We start from the raw sequence: 16,552 nt of genomic DNA on the forward strand, positions 1-16,552 counted from the left end.
GTGGACATCTGACAGTAACCCTTTGCTTTTTTCAAATATAGGTCAAAGGCCAAGGGATTATTACCAACCAAAGGAGGTAACTGAAGAGGTCTTTAGCATAATTTTCCTATTTAACTAAGAGTCGGTCTGTGGTTTTCATTTATGTTTGTGGGCCTTTTATTGACATGTGGGCAGTCGTTATTTGCAGCGGGGGTTTTCGCCAGCAGGGGCCGCTGTTGCGCGCCTCGAACCTGGCGTTGGGCTGCTCTCCTCCCTGTTTTGCAGCGATGCTGCAGACGCTTTCTGACACCCTGAAACCTGGAGTACCCATCCTCCTCCTTTCCTTGGCCGCTTTCGCGCTCCTCTCCGGCAGATCCGCTGGATTCGAACGGTAAGATTCACCATTTCATTGCGGCCACGGTGGGTGGGCGTGTTTGCCTGAATTCGATTTATTAGCGACGCCGCTGGTTCTGCAGGCTCACCTGCAGATGGTCCTGTTGAAGGATTATGGATGCTGCGATTATGATGTCGCTGGGTAATCTAAATAAGCTGCAGGTACCCTCAATGGAAGAGAATAAAGACTGTAGCTGCTCATCTTTCAATGGTGGTTAGACTTTTATGCGGCAAAGAGACCTCTTGTCTCCCTGTTAGAAATCGTGTGCACACTAGATACAACCTAAAGGAACATTTAAAAATATCTAAGGTATTCTAGGTTCTTTGATGCACTTATCAATAAGCAGTGTTACATAATATTAAGCTATGGGAAATGCTGCTTTAAGTACCAGTAATACTGGTCATGGAGGCATTTTTGGATGCTTTTCTGTATGAACAAGTGTCTGTAGCTTATCCAATATTTGGTTCCATGTAGATTTTGCACTATAGTTAGCCCTCGCTTGATATTTTTTTAATCTTTGGTGGCTACACAAAGAAGTTGTGATCCGCTGGAGCAGTCATGAAATATGGGAGGGAGAGCTTTGCCTCCATTTTCATCCATCCTCAATATTTTATGAGGACTCCTGTTAAAGCGGTGAGAAAAGGAAAAGAAGGCCTTAATCACTGTGCTGATTTGTGTTTACCCAGTCAAGGTTGGGGGCTGCCTCGGTTTCCCGGACACACGCAAGTAGCTGACGTGCACGTGTGCGCTGAGAAACACGAGCCGTTTATTGATGAAGGTGTTGCCATCATGTTGCATGTGGAGAAGCAGGTGGCAGGGTAGATGCTGAACAGTGGGGGGATGGGAAGTGCGCTCGAGGAAGCATGTTGGGGTGGAGGAACATCAGTTTCCTCAGACTGCATCCTGAGGTTATCCTGTCAGAACAGGAGCTGCATCAGCTGGAGGAGCACGATCAGTATGTTCAGATGATCAGTGCAGCAGATCTGTATCTGCTGCACCACTGAATTCACTGACACCCCAGATTCACTCACCGTAGATCCCTGACAGACTCAGTTCTCATTCACTTTGACAGATTGATGTTCAGCTTTTATTTCCCGCTGTACATGAACATCAGAGAGGCTGCAAGTGGACCCGAAGGATCCTCCCTCAGGTTTCATCATCAGGGTCAAACAAGAACATTTGTTGCTTTAGCTCAGTTTAGCCCGTTAAAATGGTGCCTAATGACCCGTTTGACTCTCTGTTAAACGTCTGGCTTTTCGGTCACTGACCTCAGACCAGAGAGGGGTTTTTATTTAGAATGGGGCATTATTACCGACTGTTTCATGCACGATCTTGACCTACCTTTCCATTATCAAGATCTGGCCTACTTTTGTCATATGTTGAGTCTAAATGTCTGATTCAAATGCTGTATGTTGTATATCATTAATGGACAATCATCAGATTTTCAAAAGATTCTTGTAATTTGTCTTCACGCAGGACCGGGACCTTTCTCACTACCAGGACCCATTTTAAAAGTAACGGGAAAAGTAACAGAATGTGAGACAGCTCTTTGAGGCGATCGATGCAACGGAGGATGGTTTTTAAAGCGCTCATCGGGCCACTGTGAACGCTCAACTGTTTCCCAAAAATGTGTGAAAGAGAGGAGCCTTTCAACAGGCCGTTACATAATAACAATAGGGTGGAAGGAGTGCTGGCTGATGGCGATGCTAATGCTAACGCTATTCAGCAGGAAGATGATGGGAGGACAGGTGACACCAGCAGTGTGCTGCAGGACAAAGTCATGGGATGGGGTCCAGACTCCCAGTGTGATGATCCCGAGCTGGCTGAGTTTGAGATGTTGGAGTGTCAGGAGCTGGAGACGTACCTGGTGGAAGACGGAGAGGACTATGTTGGACTTAAAGACCGAAAAGACGTTGAGGTGGAGCTGAAAGCTGAAAGTCAGGCAGCTAAAAAGTGGACTGTGCAGGGAGCTGTTGAGCAGGAATACAGCACAGAAGAATCCCGAACTGAGATGCACTCAGAAGCCGATGTTTTCATCTCTTGCGTGTCCACCATTTCAACCATGGACAATGTTGGAGATGCTTCGGTCAGGGCCCAGTGGGCAGACTCCAAGACTGAAGGAAGGGCCAGAGATGAGCTATCTCACTCATGCCAAAAAAGCACAATACAGCAAAAAGCTGTAGACATGAATTCAAATTCAGCAACTCAAGCAGCAAATGCAAACTCCCAACTACACACAAACAACAGCGCAGTGCAGCGCAGTAACGTCAGTGATGACTACAGGGAGAACAATAACCAGATAAATGCAGCAGGGGGCGCTGTTTTAGGCTTTAATCGAGAGAAAAATGGTGAGCACAAAGATGCGACTGCGGCACGGAACTCCCACGAAGACACTGGTGCTAAAAAGAATAAAAGCACACAAGCTGATGAGACCACTGCCGGGCATGGCAGCCCACATAAGACAAGCACAAGAGGCACTCAGTCCTCACCCGACTCCAGAGCCATCAGAAAACAAGGATCCTTCGATAACACGCTGAAAAAGCAAAACTCCTTTGACAGGAGTTTCAAAAAACAACCTTCGTTTGACAACATCGCCACCGGATTGGAGAGGAGGAGACCTTGGGGGAGCCCCAGCCGGCCCTCGACTCCCACTTCCCCCAAAACGACCTCCTCCTCCCCAGTGAGACGCCCGCCTGGTTCTCCAGCCAGGGCTCAGGGTCCCAGGGCGCTGAGCTCAGAGCGAAGCGGCTCCCCTCAGAAAAGCTTCAGTGGCACTAGCAAACTACCAGCCAAGGCGAGTTCAAGCAGCGGCATCCCCAAACCCGTCGCGCCTCAGCAGAAGGAAAGCGAACCCATGAAGTCTTCGCCACCCCAGAAGGCCAAAAACATCCGTCCAAAAATCATCACCTATGTTCGGAAAACTCCTCAAACCAGACCACAGGGGACGGACGCGTCGCTCGAAGTTGCTTCACTCCCAGGAAGTTCCTACCCCAGCCCCAAAGCTCAGAAAGACCAAAAAGCTGGTTTTCAAGTCAAGTCCACAGCGGCGCCATGTTCCTCCAACTTCCTGTTTGACAAACAGATGCAGAAGACAGACAACCACCCCTCAGGAACGGTTGCCACCGGGATGAAAGCGTTAAGCGGCAGCGTACCTCAAAGACTGGGCAGGAAGTCAGGCAGTTTTCATGAGGATATACCAATGAAATGTCCCCAGGAGGTATCAAATTCACTTTCTGTTTATGCACATCACATAGAATTGAGTAGCAAATGCAGGAAATGTCCGTTTATGTGTGTTGGTTACTGGGCCGTTATTTAAAGTCCTGATTCTGATTGCAGTCCTGTTGGTGTCACTTAACAGCCTGTTCCTCAGGAGGGAGGCGGTGGATACTGTTCAGCACGAACTCTGAGGCCTCAGCTGGGTTTAGGAGCAGTCACCAGGCAGCCTGCAGCCAAGACCAGGGTCCAACAGGCAGGTCACAGGTCAACCACAGGCCCAAGCCAAAACTGCCAGGACCCCACAGGTGAGACGAGGCTTCGCGTCCTGCTTGTGAATTAAAGCGCACTTTTTAAATTTGGTTTTTCTGTCACATTGTTCTATTTCCTTCCTGTTTCAAGGTGAACTAAAGCGGTCAGGAGGAAGAGAAGTCACGCCGAAGAGCCTCCTGCTCAAACCGGGTCAAACTGGTTTGCGTCCTCCGGGCTTCTCCACCCTGCCAGCAGCCCATCTTGCCACATTCGGATTTGTCCGGAGCTCCAGCGTCTCGTCCGTGTCAAATGACCGCGGTCACGCCGATGCCCGTGGGCATGCTCAGCGTGAGTCTCTAGTTACGTTGATTTATGTCATAGTGTCGATTCCTCTTTTTCTTTACCTTCAAAGGGACTTTCAGCCGATCACCAACTGTGTGGTTGGAAGACTTCACAGTTCTGTCAGGTCATCGGGTCGTCTTCTCTTATCTGGTATCTGGTTTCGCCTCTGTAGATCCAGGCAGCGACGCTGATGATTCGCTTCGCCACAAACTTCCGACACGTCCAAGTGAAGCTCCTCACACTGAGAACAGCCCTGCTCCTCCTGACACCCCCGGCCTAAAGCGCCGCTCGCTACCGCCGCAGCGATGCTCGCCGCTCGGTAGGACTGCGGCACTCGGGTGAAACAAGCGCCCTGCTGATCTGTGTTTCTGCCCACGTGCACGGTGTATATTTGGTCGGAGATGCCTCTAGAGACAACAGCCCTGTGTGTAAATGAGCGCTGAAAGCGTTTAGGGAGCTGGTAGCTTAGCATCTCGCTAATGCAACTCATGACGCCCTTCATTTAAATGCAGGTAGGTCTGTTTTTTCCTGGCACGTCAGCGTGTCACTGTGGTGCTTTGACAGCGATGCAGACGACTCTGAAACTCTTTTGGTCAGTAGAAAAGAGCTGTCAGTGTCTTCCTGTGAGCGTTTTACTTAAAAGATTAGACTAGAAGTTAAAAGACATCCCCACCACAGCGCTGCTGTACTCCCTCTCAGAGGACGTACTGGACGTGTTTCAGCTGAGATTTGTGTTGAGAATGGGGGGGGGGGGGTGTTGAGAATCAGCACCATCTAGTGATGTGTGCGTGGTTCTGTGAAAACCATGACCAGTCTTAGAGCTCCAACTTGAAGCAAAAGCTCCAGCTAGTGGCGACTGTAACACACCACACTTCCTAGTCTTTCCCATCGTGATTATTCTGCTTTTAAACAGCCATTTTGGCAAGAAATACTGCAAATTCTGCTGTATTGCAGTGGCGTAATGGTGCAGTTGTTTTAATCAGCATTTAAATCATCAACATGGATTTATTTAAAATATATATTTGCCATCAATTATTGTTTTTTAATTAATGCACATGTAAACAGTACCTATAAAAATAAATAATAAAACACATGATATCTCATTGGCAGTTTCTAGGAGAGATTTTCAAAAGGACAGAGAAGCTGTAATACCAAAATCCTCCCCTCCAAGGTTTGCAGTGGTTTCTCCCAAACCCCAGTCCCCCGGTGAGTGTTGCAGATCACATGACACTTAATATACATACATGTTCCTGTACATTCATTAATAGCTTTGGGTTTAGTCTAGGAAGAAAGCACTTCACTCTTCCATCTTTCATTGCAACACTCATGGAGCTCTGCTGTTGCCATAGCAACAGGATACAGTGGCTGTAATGCTGAGATGGCTCCTTTATATCAACACAGTCAGCACTTATTCCAGTGTCACTTTTGGTTTTGACATCCACATAAATGAAGCTCCACTTACAGAAGAAAATATTTGTTCCTGCTTTTACCGATCCTTTGAGATTGCTAGTGATTTTAATGTTTTTTTGTTTGTGTGCGTAGTTCGTGGACGTGCTGCAGAGGTTCACAGGGCTGGTCTGACACAGAGGGCACCGGAGCTGGACCCAGCTTTGATCCGGCAGCTGCGTGACCGCTGTGATGAACAGGCCCGGCAGCTACAGAGTCTTCAGGCTCAGTTCAACAGGACCTCGCTGTGCCTGGATGTGTTCAGCATCACGACTCAGCACTTCTGCCATAAGGTAAGGATGCTCTCACTCTCGCCTCATGTTGAAGCACTCTGAGTCGCTTTTAGCGCCGCGCTAAATCAAGAGTTTATTGTTTCGTATTTACATTTGCTGTGAGAGCTTTGGGTGTTTTTGATTTGGGCTCTTCTCCAATCGCTGGATGGTCGATGCCGTGGGGTTCCATCAGATTTATTAATGATTGATGGGAGGGTTCTCCTGCAGTGTGAGATCACTACTGTTAGTGGCTACAGAATCACTGGGCTGAAGTGTTTGTTATGCAGGGAGAATATCTGCTCCTGCACTGGTATTGAGCGTTGTCTGCCTCTCAGTGCTGGAGTTCCCATCTTCTGGCTTTGTTTGCATCTGGTTTCTCGGTTTTCAGCAGCTAAAATGCATCCGGAATCACGGGTGGGATTATGTTGAAGCTTTAAAAGGCTGCTCCACTCTCAGAGCTTGTTTCTGTCTGATATGACGTGTGTTTGTGTCAGCTTGTATTTCTGCATCACTTTGCTTTGGTAACTGAATCAAGGTTCTGATTCCCGGCATAACCCCCCCCCCTCCTCCTCCTCCTCCTCCCACCACAGCAGCACCGTGACTGCTCATAAAAACTGCACGTTTTTAGTGTGGATTGAAAAGCAGCCTCAGATGCTCTTGCATCTTTAAGATGATGTCATTCTCGGTGCCTTTGCGCTACAGTATTTTGGGTTTGATGTGATCTGTACGTCAAAGAAATACCACGGTGAGCCGCGGAGGACCAGATTATAGATCATTTATTGATCATCTCCCTCCCCCCACCTCCTCTGGCTCCTTTCTTTTTCGCACAAGCCTGTGTGCACTGCATGTGTGTGTGCTGTGTGCTGTGTGCGCGCGCTGCTCCCTGGCATGCGTATGAACATGATGCAGGGTGTGTTGGTGGGGGGTTGAGGGGAGAGCACACAGAGTGGTGCTTGCAGCCTTTGTTCCAGTCGGGATAAATGCCGGTTGCAGACCAGGAACAGAGGTGAGTGTTAGTTGAAAATCTCTCCTCCCCAGTCTTTTCTCTGCCCCCCCTCCCGGTCTGTATCTTCCTTACATTTGCTTCTGTAGTGCTACTGTCGGCTCAGGGATGCTGCTGCATGCTAGCCTGGTATGGACCATCGCTGCTGCGGGCTCCATTTCTTCTCTTTGCACTGTGCGGACCCACCGGTAAAAAAAAGCATCGTTTCTTCAGGCGGCAGCATCAGGATTTCCTTTTCTCATGCATGTCTGTACATGCGCGTGTGCTCCGTTAGAATCGGACAGTGTCTTTATGTCTACTTCTTTTCAGAGTCGGTGGAGAAATGGTGAATCTGTGGCTGATTGTGCTGAGTCAAAGCAGGCTGCTCTGTCGCACCGGCCCTCCTTTTCTCTGTAGTTTTCAGGGATGTTACATAATGCTGCTGCTCTGCTTGTCCTTATTTTTCCTTTTTTCATACTTTTTGGGGTTTTGTGATCATTTTCTCATGATTTCGTGGCTACCGTGGTTACCTGCCTACATGTGTGTTGCTTTTACTAGGGATGATCACATCACATGAGTATTCACTTTGCCTCAGACTTGCTCAGTGTAATGTGGCTTCTTCTGTTGGTCGCTGCACTTTACTTTCAACAGGGCAAAATGCCCAAATAAATCAGCCATGCAGTTCCAGGTTTTATGGTCCCATTAAAACTGAGCTGAATTGATGGGTTCAGGCTGTAGGGACATCAATTAACTTTCCTCGAGAGTTAATGCCCTTTCTTTCAATGCCCTATTGTCCAAATCGTAAAGTTTACAGTGCTGAAATAATTGGCTAACAAAAAACACGTTTGGAATCCACCGATTGTATTGCAGTTTTTTGAGATTAATTTTTTTTGTTATCTGGTGAACATTGAATTATTTTTTAGTCATGTACACATGAAAGGCCTGATAAAATACTGTAGAAATAGCAGCGTAATAGATGCGAGAAACAGTCATTACTGGCATTAGGTTGGCTCGGTGAGGGCGGAATATCAGATCAGACATTTAAAATGCCTGTCACAAAGCCCCCGTTGAGATGAGTCGGGGGACGCTTGGGTGGGAGGATGAGGAGTTACTGCAGCTTTAAGTGAATGGTGGTAAAAAGAGAGATATACCGTCCTTCATAAGGTCAGATGTGAGATAATACCAGAGGTTGACATCATTCCCTACTAAAAATGTGCAGAGAATCCCAAGTGGATGCCATTATTGCAAATGCAAATGTTTCTGGTGTAATTCTGATTTGAACCAGGGCTGAAATGAGATCATCTAATCTGGAGAGCAGCGCCACGCCTCTTCTGACGCCCCAACGCACCTCCCTCCGTCTCCACCCTTTATTTCCCATCGTGGCAGATTTCCTGCGACGTTATTCCGCCGCATATTCTTAACCTATTCATGCATCACCTGTAGCCCAACGCTTCCTGAGCTACATTGTATTTCAAACTTGTTGCACGTTTCATCATAACTGAGGATCTGAAAACATCATTGTAGTTTAGAGGATTTTGTATCAGTTCTTTTGTATCAATGTTCTTTTCCTCTGTGAGTCACCTCTGTCAACGATGCCCCTGTAGGCCTGGGACTTGCGTATTACCTGCTTTCTATAAATCTAAAATCAAATTTCCTTCTGAATATACAGTATATTTAAGCTGTTTTGACTTCTATCGTGTGTGTGGGTGTTCCAGAGTGAGCGTGCCATCGTGAAGGAGAGGGAACTGTCCCTGGAGCTCGCCAGAATCAGGGATGAAGTGGGTAAGTGGGACAGACACACGGCACCATCGGGAGTGGAGAAAGCTATGAGTCATTCACTCACACTCTGTCCGACACACCGTGGATCACACAGTACCCTCCCTCATGGGATGAGTCCTGGGAATCCACGACCGGCTCCACGCCCGGCTACTTTCTGTGCATTTTAGAAAGAGCTCAATTCATTTGCAATTCATTTTTGGGGCGAGACAAACTGAATCTCCCTGTCGTGTCCCAGCTTTCAGTGTCGCACACTGGGAGCAACTGCAGCAGGAGAAGCAGGAACTGGAGTGTCGTTTTAAGGCTGATCTGCAAGGACTGCGGGCTCAGCAGCGGCGGGAGCTGGGAGCGCTGGAGGAGCGGCTGAAGGCCCAGCACATGGCTGAGACCGAGAGCCTGCACGGCCAACACCAAAGTGAGCTGGAGGAGCTGCAGTTCCAGCAGCAAGAGCAGGTGGGTACGGACATGTCGAACGAGGCCTGGAGGAAATGCTGTGAAACCCTTTCCCAAGAGTCCCGCAAGTGAGGTTGATTAGAAATCGAAACTCTTATTAGACGGTTAATGTTCAACTCTTGGGTGCAGATCGAGGAGATTAGGGAGAGCCATGAGGCCTCTTTGATGGAGATGGAGACGACTCACAGCGACACTGTGGCCACCCTGCAGGAGGAGCATGCCAGAACGGTCAAGAGTAAGTATTTCAAAGGTGGAGCTCTCATATTTAGTCGAGCCGTTTGCATGTGATGGACAATGACACTCAGCTCGTGCATGTGTTAGACCTGAAAATGGCCCATGAGCAACAGACAAAGTCTCTGGAAGAAGAGTTTGAGAAGATCAGACTGTCTCTGCAGGTAAATGCCGACCTCAAAGTAACAAGTTTCTTTAATTAGCATCGTAATTAATACTTGAGTGCGTTCATCCACACTAGGATCAGGTGGACACGCTGACGTTCCAGAACCGCAGCCTCCGGGACCGAGCGAAGCGTTTTGAAGAAGCTCTGCGCAGGAGCACAGATGAGCAGATAGTGGTGAGGGCCGCGTGATCCGGTCCAGGCGCACAAATCAGGCTTTGGCTAATGCCGTCTGTTGTTACCAGGAGGCCTTAGCCCCGTATAAACACATCGAGGAGGACCTAAAGAGTCTGAAGGAAGTTTTGGAGATGAAAAATCAACAAATTCATCAACAGGACTTAAAGATCTCAGAACTGGAGAAAATAGTAAGCTTTAAATGTCTACATTGGTGCTATGGTACAGGTCCCAGTGAAATGGTCTGTCCCGAGTTGATCCGAACTACCCAACCCCAGCCTGACGCCTGTCCTCACGACACCAGTTAGCAAACATGTATTTACGCCTCGTTGCATTTTAGAACATTAATGCTGAAAAGTAATGCTGCGCACCTTTCGTGCTGTGTTTTTGAGCAGGCTGAAAAGAATGTCTACCTGGAGGAGAGACTCCAAGTGTTACAGCAGCAGAACGAGGACCTCAAGATAAGAATCGACAAGAACATTGCTGTTTCCAGGTCAGATGAGTCCCCAGACTTAGCGCTGATTAAAAACTACCTTGGGTGGGCTTTGGTTATAAGATTCCTGCTCCTCCACAGACTCTGGTTTCCTCCCACAGACCAAAAGAATGTATATTGTCTTGATTGGAGACTTCACATTGTCCCAATGTGTCCGTGCGTGTGTGTGCGTGTGTGTGCGTGTGTGTGAATGGTGATGGCCAACTTGTCTATTACTGTGTTGTAGACCCAGGGCTTAAAGGTAGCACATTAGCAGCTTCATTTCTGGGCTTTTTCTTCATCAGGCAACTCTCAGAGGAGAACGCCAACCTGCAAGTGAATGTGGTGAAAGAGAGCAACGAGAAGAAGCGTCTGAGTCGCACCAACGAAGAGCTGCTCTGGCGCCTCCAGACGGGCGAGCTGAGTCCTCGGATGTCCCCCAGTTCCTCCCCCATCCATCGAGTGTCCTCCGTGCCGGGTTCCCCTGCTCGCCCTCACTCGTACCACCAATGAAAGAACTTGAATGTCATGCGTTCTTTTTAACATCGTTTTTACATTTTTTAGCTGAATGTTTCTCTGAGATAAAAAAAAGAGTAGGATTTCACACAATGTAGATGGTCCATGCCTGTTTGTTGGGGAGGAGGAGCTTCTCTCCACTGCTGTGTATTTCCAAAGACCAACCACAGGACTTCATTTTCCCTCTGACCTAAAGAATTGTATCAACGATAATGTTCAGCAACAGGGAATTGTACGCCTGGATCCAGTTGCAGGTCCCTGATTACAGCAAGCAGGAAAGAGTGCCTCATGTTCACCTCCATCCGTGTCATCGCCTCCTCACCAGTGCTCAGGACGATGGATGCCAGAGACAAAGACATGCACACACCATTCACCAGACTCACCGTTGCTGTCCATTGTCCACCACCAGCAGCCCTCACTAAGGCAGAGGTCAAACTAACAGACGCACCAACAGTAGTCTTACCTTAGATAGATCCGGAGGGAACCATTGATCACAGTGTACCTAAACGCACCACCGAAATATTCCAGTTTCATTGAGGTTGACCTCGCCAGGTTAAATAGGTTAAAAAAAAATTATTTTTAAGATATCATGTGCCATTGGAACGCTATACATGTGAAATGGAACTGTGACGGCAACTAGTTAGTAGAATGAGTTTAACTTCCTCCTGAACGAGGAAGTGACAGGTACCAAAGCCCCACCCCTGTACATTTGGTAGCACTGAAAAGCCCCAGATGTCCTCTTTACAGAGCAAAGAGAGTTAATGCTTCATCCTTCCACTAAAACAGCGCTTCATCTTCATCATCATCATCATCCATTCACGGACTGACCCAGACCACCTGATCGTTGTGTTACTGGTGTGCAGCTACTTTCTTGTTAATTGAATCAACGAAACCTCAGGCGAAGGTTCAATATGGCTTCCAATTATTCATTCAGCATTTGACTGTGCAGTCGGCACAATGTTCCAAACGTTTTTTTCTTTCTTGGTGTTGTTTTTCGAAAACACAGGAATCAAGAATCACAAAACTCCGCAAGTTCTTACCTCATTTTCTCATTGTCGAGAATAAACTCAGGTCTTGAGAAGCATCACGAGTCACTATAGAGGAGGCAACTGTCACTTTTTTATTATTTACTTTCAGTTCTCTATTATCTTTAAATATGTTGTTCTCATGTTTACATGACCAGTCAGCTGAACTATTGGAGTTATTGGATGTACACAATCTTTTAATGAGCAAAGTGCAATTGGTAAATGTGCAAAAACAGCCTGAAAAAATGCTTCGTTTGATGAACATGTGTAACATAAAACATAGAAATCTGCTCCGAATGGGATATGGTCGCGGGCGAGTTACATTTACTGTTGAATTTTCACTTTTGGGGCTTATTATGCATAAAACTAATCATTTCCTCCATCAGGTGGTCTAATTGCACTGTTTGCCTCTGTGTCCTGTGGACATGATCTCATTTACTTTTTGTTGGACACTACAGACGTTGTTGTTTGTATAAAAACTCCTCACTGGGTGGATGTTGGTCCTTTGTCATCTTCGGTATTTCAGAACTAGACTCTCTGTCACCACACATTTGAACGCATGCATTCAGGTGATATAATTCATTCAGGTTTGACACTTGTTGGTTTATATATTCGCCCTTATAGCAGAATTCCTCTAGTTGTAGCTTAGCTCGTTACATGTGGTCAGTGATGAGACATCAATGTCTTTACTCTATATGTTGCACTTTGTACTTGAATAATAAATAATATTAAGGAAACAACAAGCCGCATTTTCTTTTCTGAGTAAATTACTTAAAGCTTTAATTTACTACATAATAGCAAGAGGAGAAAACTTTGTATAAAATGTGAAATGCATAAAAGCAGTGAATATAGGAGGTTTTTAGGAACATGCAGCGTCCATGCAAAGGAATCTCAAAGTTCAGATTCTCGTGACAGTAAAGATTACTGCTGCGTGTAGCTATGACAACATTTAGCTGGCGATCTTATTAGGCATCACTTTCTCTGCATGAAGCCCTGCAGCATGTCTATGGGGAGGGGGAAGATGATAGTGGAGTTCTTCTCCGCTGCGATGGAGTTGAGGCTCTGCAGATAGCGCAGCTGCAGGGCTGACGGCGACTCAGCGATGACCAGAGAGGCTTCCTTCAGAGCCCGGGACGCCTTCATCTCCCCCTCTGCAGCAATGATCTGAAACAGACGCACAACGAGAGGTTAACAGCCGCTCCCTCGCCGGCGCTCCTGCCTCCAGTTTTGTGGCGTTCTCCACCTTTGCCCTGGCCTCACGACTGGCTTCCGCCTCTGCAGCCATAGCTCGCTGCAGCTGCTGAGGCAACTTCACGTCCTTGATCTCAACACGTTCCACCTTGATGCCCCACGCGTCAGTGGCGTCGTCCAGGGCCTCCTGCACGCGGTTAAAATCAGTTAACCTGTCATCAAAGCTTTTCTGACACTCGCAGTCGTCATTCTCACCTGCATACTGTGTGATATCCCTTCCCGGTCCGATAACAGTTCCGCCAGGTTTTTGGTCCCGAGCACATTCCTTAAAGTAGTTTGAGCCAGGAGACGTGTGGACGTGTGGGCGTTTGAGACGTTCGCAACGGATGAGATGGGACAGTGGATGCGAAAGTACACGACACCGTCCACAGCCACCGTCACCGAGTCCTTGGTTAGAATCTGTAGGGTGAAAACAACAAGGCGGAGGATGCTGCTAACTACAGAGATGGGGGTTACGTCACGTTCTCGCATTTAAGAAAATAAAAACTTGCCTCTTGTGGAGGGATGTCGAAGGAAATAGTTCTCAGGTCGACCTTCACAAAGGAATCAGTGCAAGGCAGAACAAAGAAAAGTCCTGAAACACCAAAAATGGGGGGTTCTGTATGTTCTCCTCTTTGTTTCCATTGATGGAATCACCTATCAGTTATAAAAGTCATTTCTTTTTGGATTCTGGCTAATGCATAAATGGTCACATGACAAACCTGGTCCTTTAGGTTTCCTGTCTGTGATCCGGCCCAGTCGGAAAATGACGGCCCGCTCATACTCCTTCACTATCTGCGTGTTCAAGACATAATCAGCCATAAAATAAGATAGATCCCACAAACAATCTCTCAAAGTTTTGCATTCCCCCCCCCAAAAAACAGACACTGAGTTCAACTAAAAGCAAGAAACAGCAGCAATGCGAGAACTTTCTTATAGGCCAGTTTATTTGTCTTTTATGTGCGTGTTTTTTAAACGGGTAACATTAACTTCTATAACACCTCTGCAGGTAAGTTGCTGGCTTTCACAACAAATGCAAATCTGACCCCGGGTCACACAAACCAGTGACAATATACTTCACCTTAACACACATGAAGACCGTGATTGGGAAGGTTCCTGCCACAATAATGAGGGATATAAGAACCAGAATCCAGCCGAAACATCCCAGCCCCCCAGAGCTCTTATCTGCAGAGACAGTTAAAGGCGTTGCCAGGAGTGCACTGGAGTCATGGTTTTGCAGCTATTCCATTAGTTTGGGGGCCGAAGATGATTGTTTTGGCAATTAACGGTAATGTGATCCAGAGAGACAAAGACCTTTGTGACATCAGCCAGTGAGCTGATACACTCAGACAGCCAGGCTGGTGCGAGGCTGCTTAACTACTGTTGCTGTTTTGAAGAACTACATGCAGAAAGAATGATAAGACTCTAAACAAGTTCTATTATTGGTAATTGATGCATTTGGGAGGCGCGCTGCCCAAACTAACATGTTGACGAACAGACTCAGAAGCCTGGCAAGTCTCTTACCTTCAATGTTGTCCGAGTTGCTGATCTGAAGTTTACCTTGTGTGACCATCTCTGTGGTGCTGCAGGTTGTGGAGATCATCCGTGTGTCCGTGTCTGTGTGATGGAGTGACTGCTGCGCTGCTGCACTTGTTTACTCTCCTGTTCTGCCTGTGGGAGTGGCTGATTTCCATCCCTCATCACGTGCTGCTCCGCATGACGTACACACAACACACACATATCAGTTGTTGGTGTGCGAGTCCTGGACTGAGAGGGCGCCACCATGTAACACGATCCCCGGAGCCAGCCCAGGCCTCGACGCGGCCGATGGATTGGAGACGCCCAATGTTCAGCTCTGGCGTGTTGCTACCATGCTGTTGTAGCCACGTCCAGCAGGCTGACACCTGCTGAGTGCAGGTTATGAATTAATAATGGGGGAAATCCAAGTGGGGAAACGTGAGAGGCGGTGCAAGGACCATAAAATACATTTTTACTCATGTTTATTCACTTTCTGTCATCAAGGAAGTTCAATGTTTTACGAAACAGTTCAACTGTGGGACAAGAAATGTTAAAAATCTGACAAGATTTGCTAAAATGACAAATATATTAGCAATGTTGTGTCTATAAAAGTAAAAACTTGCAAATGTAAATAGGAGAAGCAACGTTATGACTGCAGTCTTGTGCGACTGTACACAGCAGCTTTTGTAAATGTGAGCTGCATCATTTTTCTGCGGTTTCATTAGGTGTCACAGGACACCGGTCATGTGATGAGGTCACAACTCATTAGGAATTCACTTTGGAGGGAATCGGAATTCACTGTTGAATCTTTGTTGGAAGGTACATCTCCGTCACCTTAGATGATGTAATCATCCGAGAGGATCACTGCGAAGAAGCTCACAGGCTCCAAACGCCTGATTGGCAGCATCACCATGTGCAGGGAACGGGTGTATCCAAGCCCGAGTCAAGCCAGAGACGGAGGAGTAAACCCTGTGGTGGCACACAGAGCGTTCCCAACAGAAAAGACAGATCCCAGCTCAGAGGAATTAGATGATGCACATCCACACTGCCAAATGTCACACAGTCCCCACCCCCTTTATTTTAGAGTTCATTAATCCTGTTTATAAAGATTATTATAGAAATCAGCATGTATTTTTATGCATCTATGTTGCAAAAGTACCTCACTGCAAAATGGTGCGGGTGAAAGCGTCTTTTCCCTCCCATCGTGTTACTATGGGACCTATTGTCTCTGTAATATAACAATACTGTGCTGTTGTTCAGTGTCAGCTCTAAAGTGTTCATCTATTTCTCAGACGCACACTGATACAATGATGATGGCGTAGACTGTGTCTGTATCTGGCTGTATATGTGTATGTAAAGCAAACTGGTGCACGTCCCTGTAATTCAGGCTTCACTGTTTACATTATTGAATCGGATAAAGTCCAAGAAACAAGTGCAGGGAAAAAAATAGAGAAGAAATATTGCGTGATAATAATTGCCATTACTTGTTATTTATACTGGAACAAATGCATACAGCATTGCCAGTATAGAAAGGTTTGAACCTTAATTTCAGCCATATCAACAGGTCTGCTGCTCACAGCACAGTGACAGGAGCGGAAAAGTGTCGCTATTGTTGTTGTTTTAATTGTTGTTGAATTAGTATTCAGTCGAATCATGCTTGTCTGGCTGACTGGTTTACGCACAGTACGATGCGTGAATACGTGGTTGTAGTGACAAATAATTACCACACGATGGCGCTCTACAGCAAGATGATGACAGGTTCACCTTCCAGCTGAGGACAGCGCTGCACTATGATTTAGCCGAAAATATGTCTTCCGTTTGTAGATTTATAGAAAACTCTCCATTGGAAAGTTTTACCCCAATATACGCAACAATATATGCAGACTTAAATAGATAGATAGATAGATAGATAGATAGATAGATAGATAGATAGATAGATAGATAGATAGATAGATAGATAGATAGATAGATACGCAAGTATTGGACCGAAAAAAAATATTACACTAATTAATCTAAAAGAAGAGCCTATGTAATAAAACAATTTAAAAAAATAAAATAATAGCCACAATATATGGGTCTCACTCTTAAAACTTAACAAAAATATATTCTTTAAA

The 16,552-nt window shown here is 46.5% G+C and overlaps 2 protein-coding genes across 3 annotated transcripts; one reads left to right on the top strand and one right to left on the bottom strand.

Moving 5' to 3' along the window:
• Positions 1-219: 219 nt before the first annotated feature.
• mtus2b (microtubule associated tumor suppressor candidate 2b) lies at positions 220-12,433 on the top strand. 2 transcript variants are annotated; one of them, XM_057048802.1, is made up of 15 exons: positions 220-370; positions 1,850-3,590; positions 3,732-3,894; positions 3,989-4,186; positions 4,353-4,499; positions 5,291-5,386; positions 5,723-5,919; positions 8,596-8,662; positions 8,895-9,109; positions 9,239-9,344; positions 9,431-9,504; positions 9,582-9,680; positions 9,749-9,868; positions 10,070-10,170; positions 10,455-12,433. In XM_057048802.1, exons 2-15 carry the CDS (start codon positions 2,001-2,003, stop codon positions 10,660-10,662), a joined length of 3,381 nt encoding a protein of 1,126 aa, XP_056904782.1. In that variant the 5' UTR covers positions 220-370; positions 1,850-2,000; the 3' UTR covers positions 10,663-12,433. The 2 variants fall into 2 exon arrangements, with proteins under 2 accessions (XP_056904782.1, XP_056904783.1); XM_057048803.1 differs by having other exon boundaries at positions 10,073-10,170.
• Positions 12,434-12,439: 6 nt separating this feature from the next.
• stoml3a (stomatin (EPB72)-like 3a) lies at positions 12,440-14,714 on the bottom strand. Its single transcript, XM_057048813.1, has 7 exons — positions 14,445-14,714; positions 14,002-14,105; positions 13,643-13,715; positions 13,433-13,515; positions 13,137-13,340; positions 12,934-13,068; positions 12,440-12,854 (listed from the first exon to the last, which is right to left on the bottom strand). Exons 1-7 carry the CDS (start codon positions 14,521-14,523, stop codon positions 12,663-12,665), a joined length of 870 nt encoding a protein of 289 aa, XP_056904793.1. The 5' UTR covers positions 14,524-14,714; the 3' UTR covers positions 12,440-12,662.
• Positions 14,715-16,552: the final 1,838 nt, after the last annotated feature.

Source organism: Takifugu flavidus, chromosome 12 (assembly GCF_003711565.1).
Source record: "Takifugu flavidus isolate HTHZ2018 chromosome 12, ASM371156v2, whole genome shotgun sequence".
Taxonomy (NCBI): domain Eukaryota; kingdom Metazoa; phylum Chordata; class Actinopteri; order Tetraodontiformes; family Tetraodontidae; genus Takifugu; species Takifugu flavidus.

Excerpts from the sequence above, each read along its gene's own strand:
- stoml3a (XM_057048813.1), bottom strand. The coding sequence starts at position 14,523 with ATGATCTCCACAACCTGCAGCACCACAGAGATGGTCACACAAGGTAAA. Across the intron at positions 13,716-14,001 it reads CGGTCTTCATGTGTGTTAAG|ATAGTGAAGGAGTATGAGCG; the intron begins GTGAAGTATATT and ends TTGAACACGCAG. Across the intron at positions 13,516-13,642 it reads CAGGAAACCTAAAGGACCAG|GACTTTTCTTTGTTCTGCCT; the intron begins GTTTGTCATGTG and ends TTGGTGTTTCAG.
- mtus2b (XM_057048802.1), top strand. The coding sequence starts at position 2,001 with ATGTGTGAAAGAGAGGAGCCTTTCAACAGGCCGTTACATAATAACAAT. Across the intron at positions 9,505-9,581 it reads AGATCAGACTGTCTCTGCAG|GATCAGGTGGACACGCTGAC; the intron begins GTAAATGCCGAC and ends CATCCACACTAG. Across the intron at positions 9,869-10,069 it reads TCTCAGAACTGGAGAAAATA|CAGGCTGAAAAGAATGTCTA; the intron begins GTAAGCTTTAAA and ends TGTGTTTTTGAG.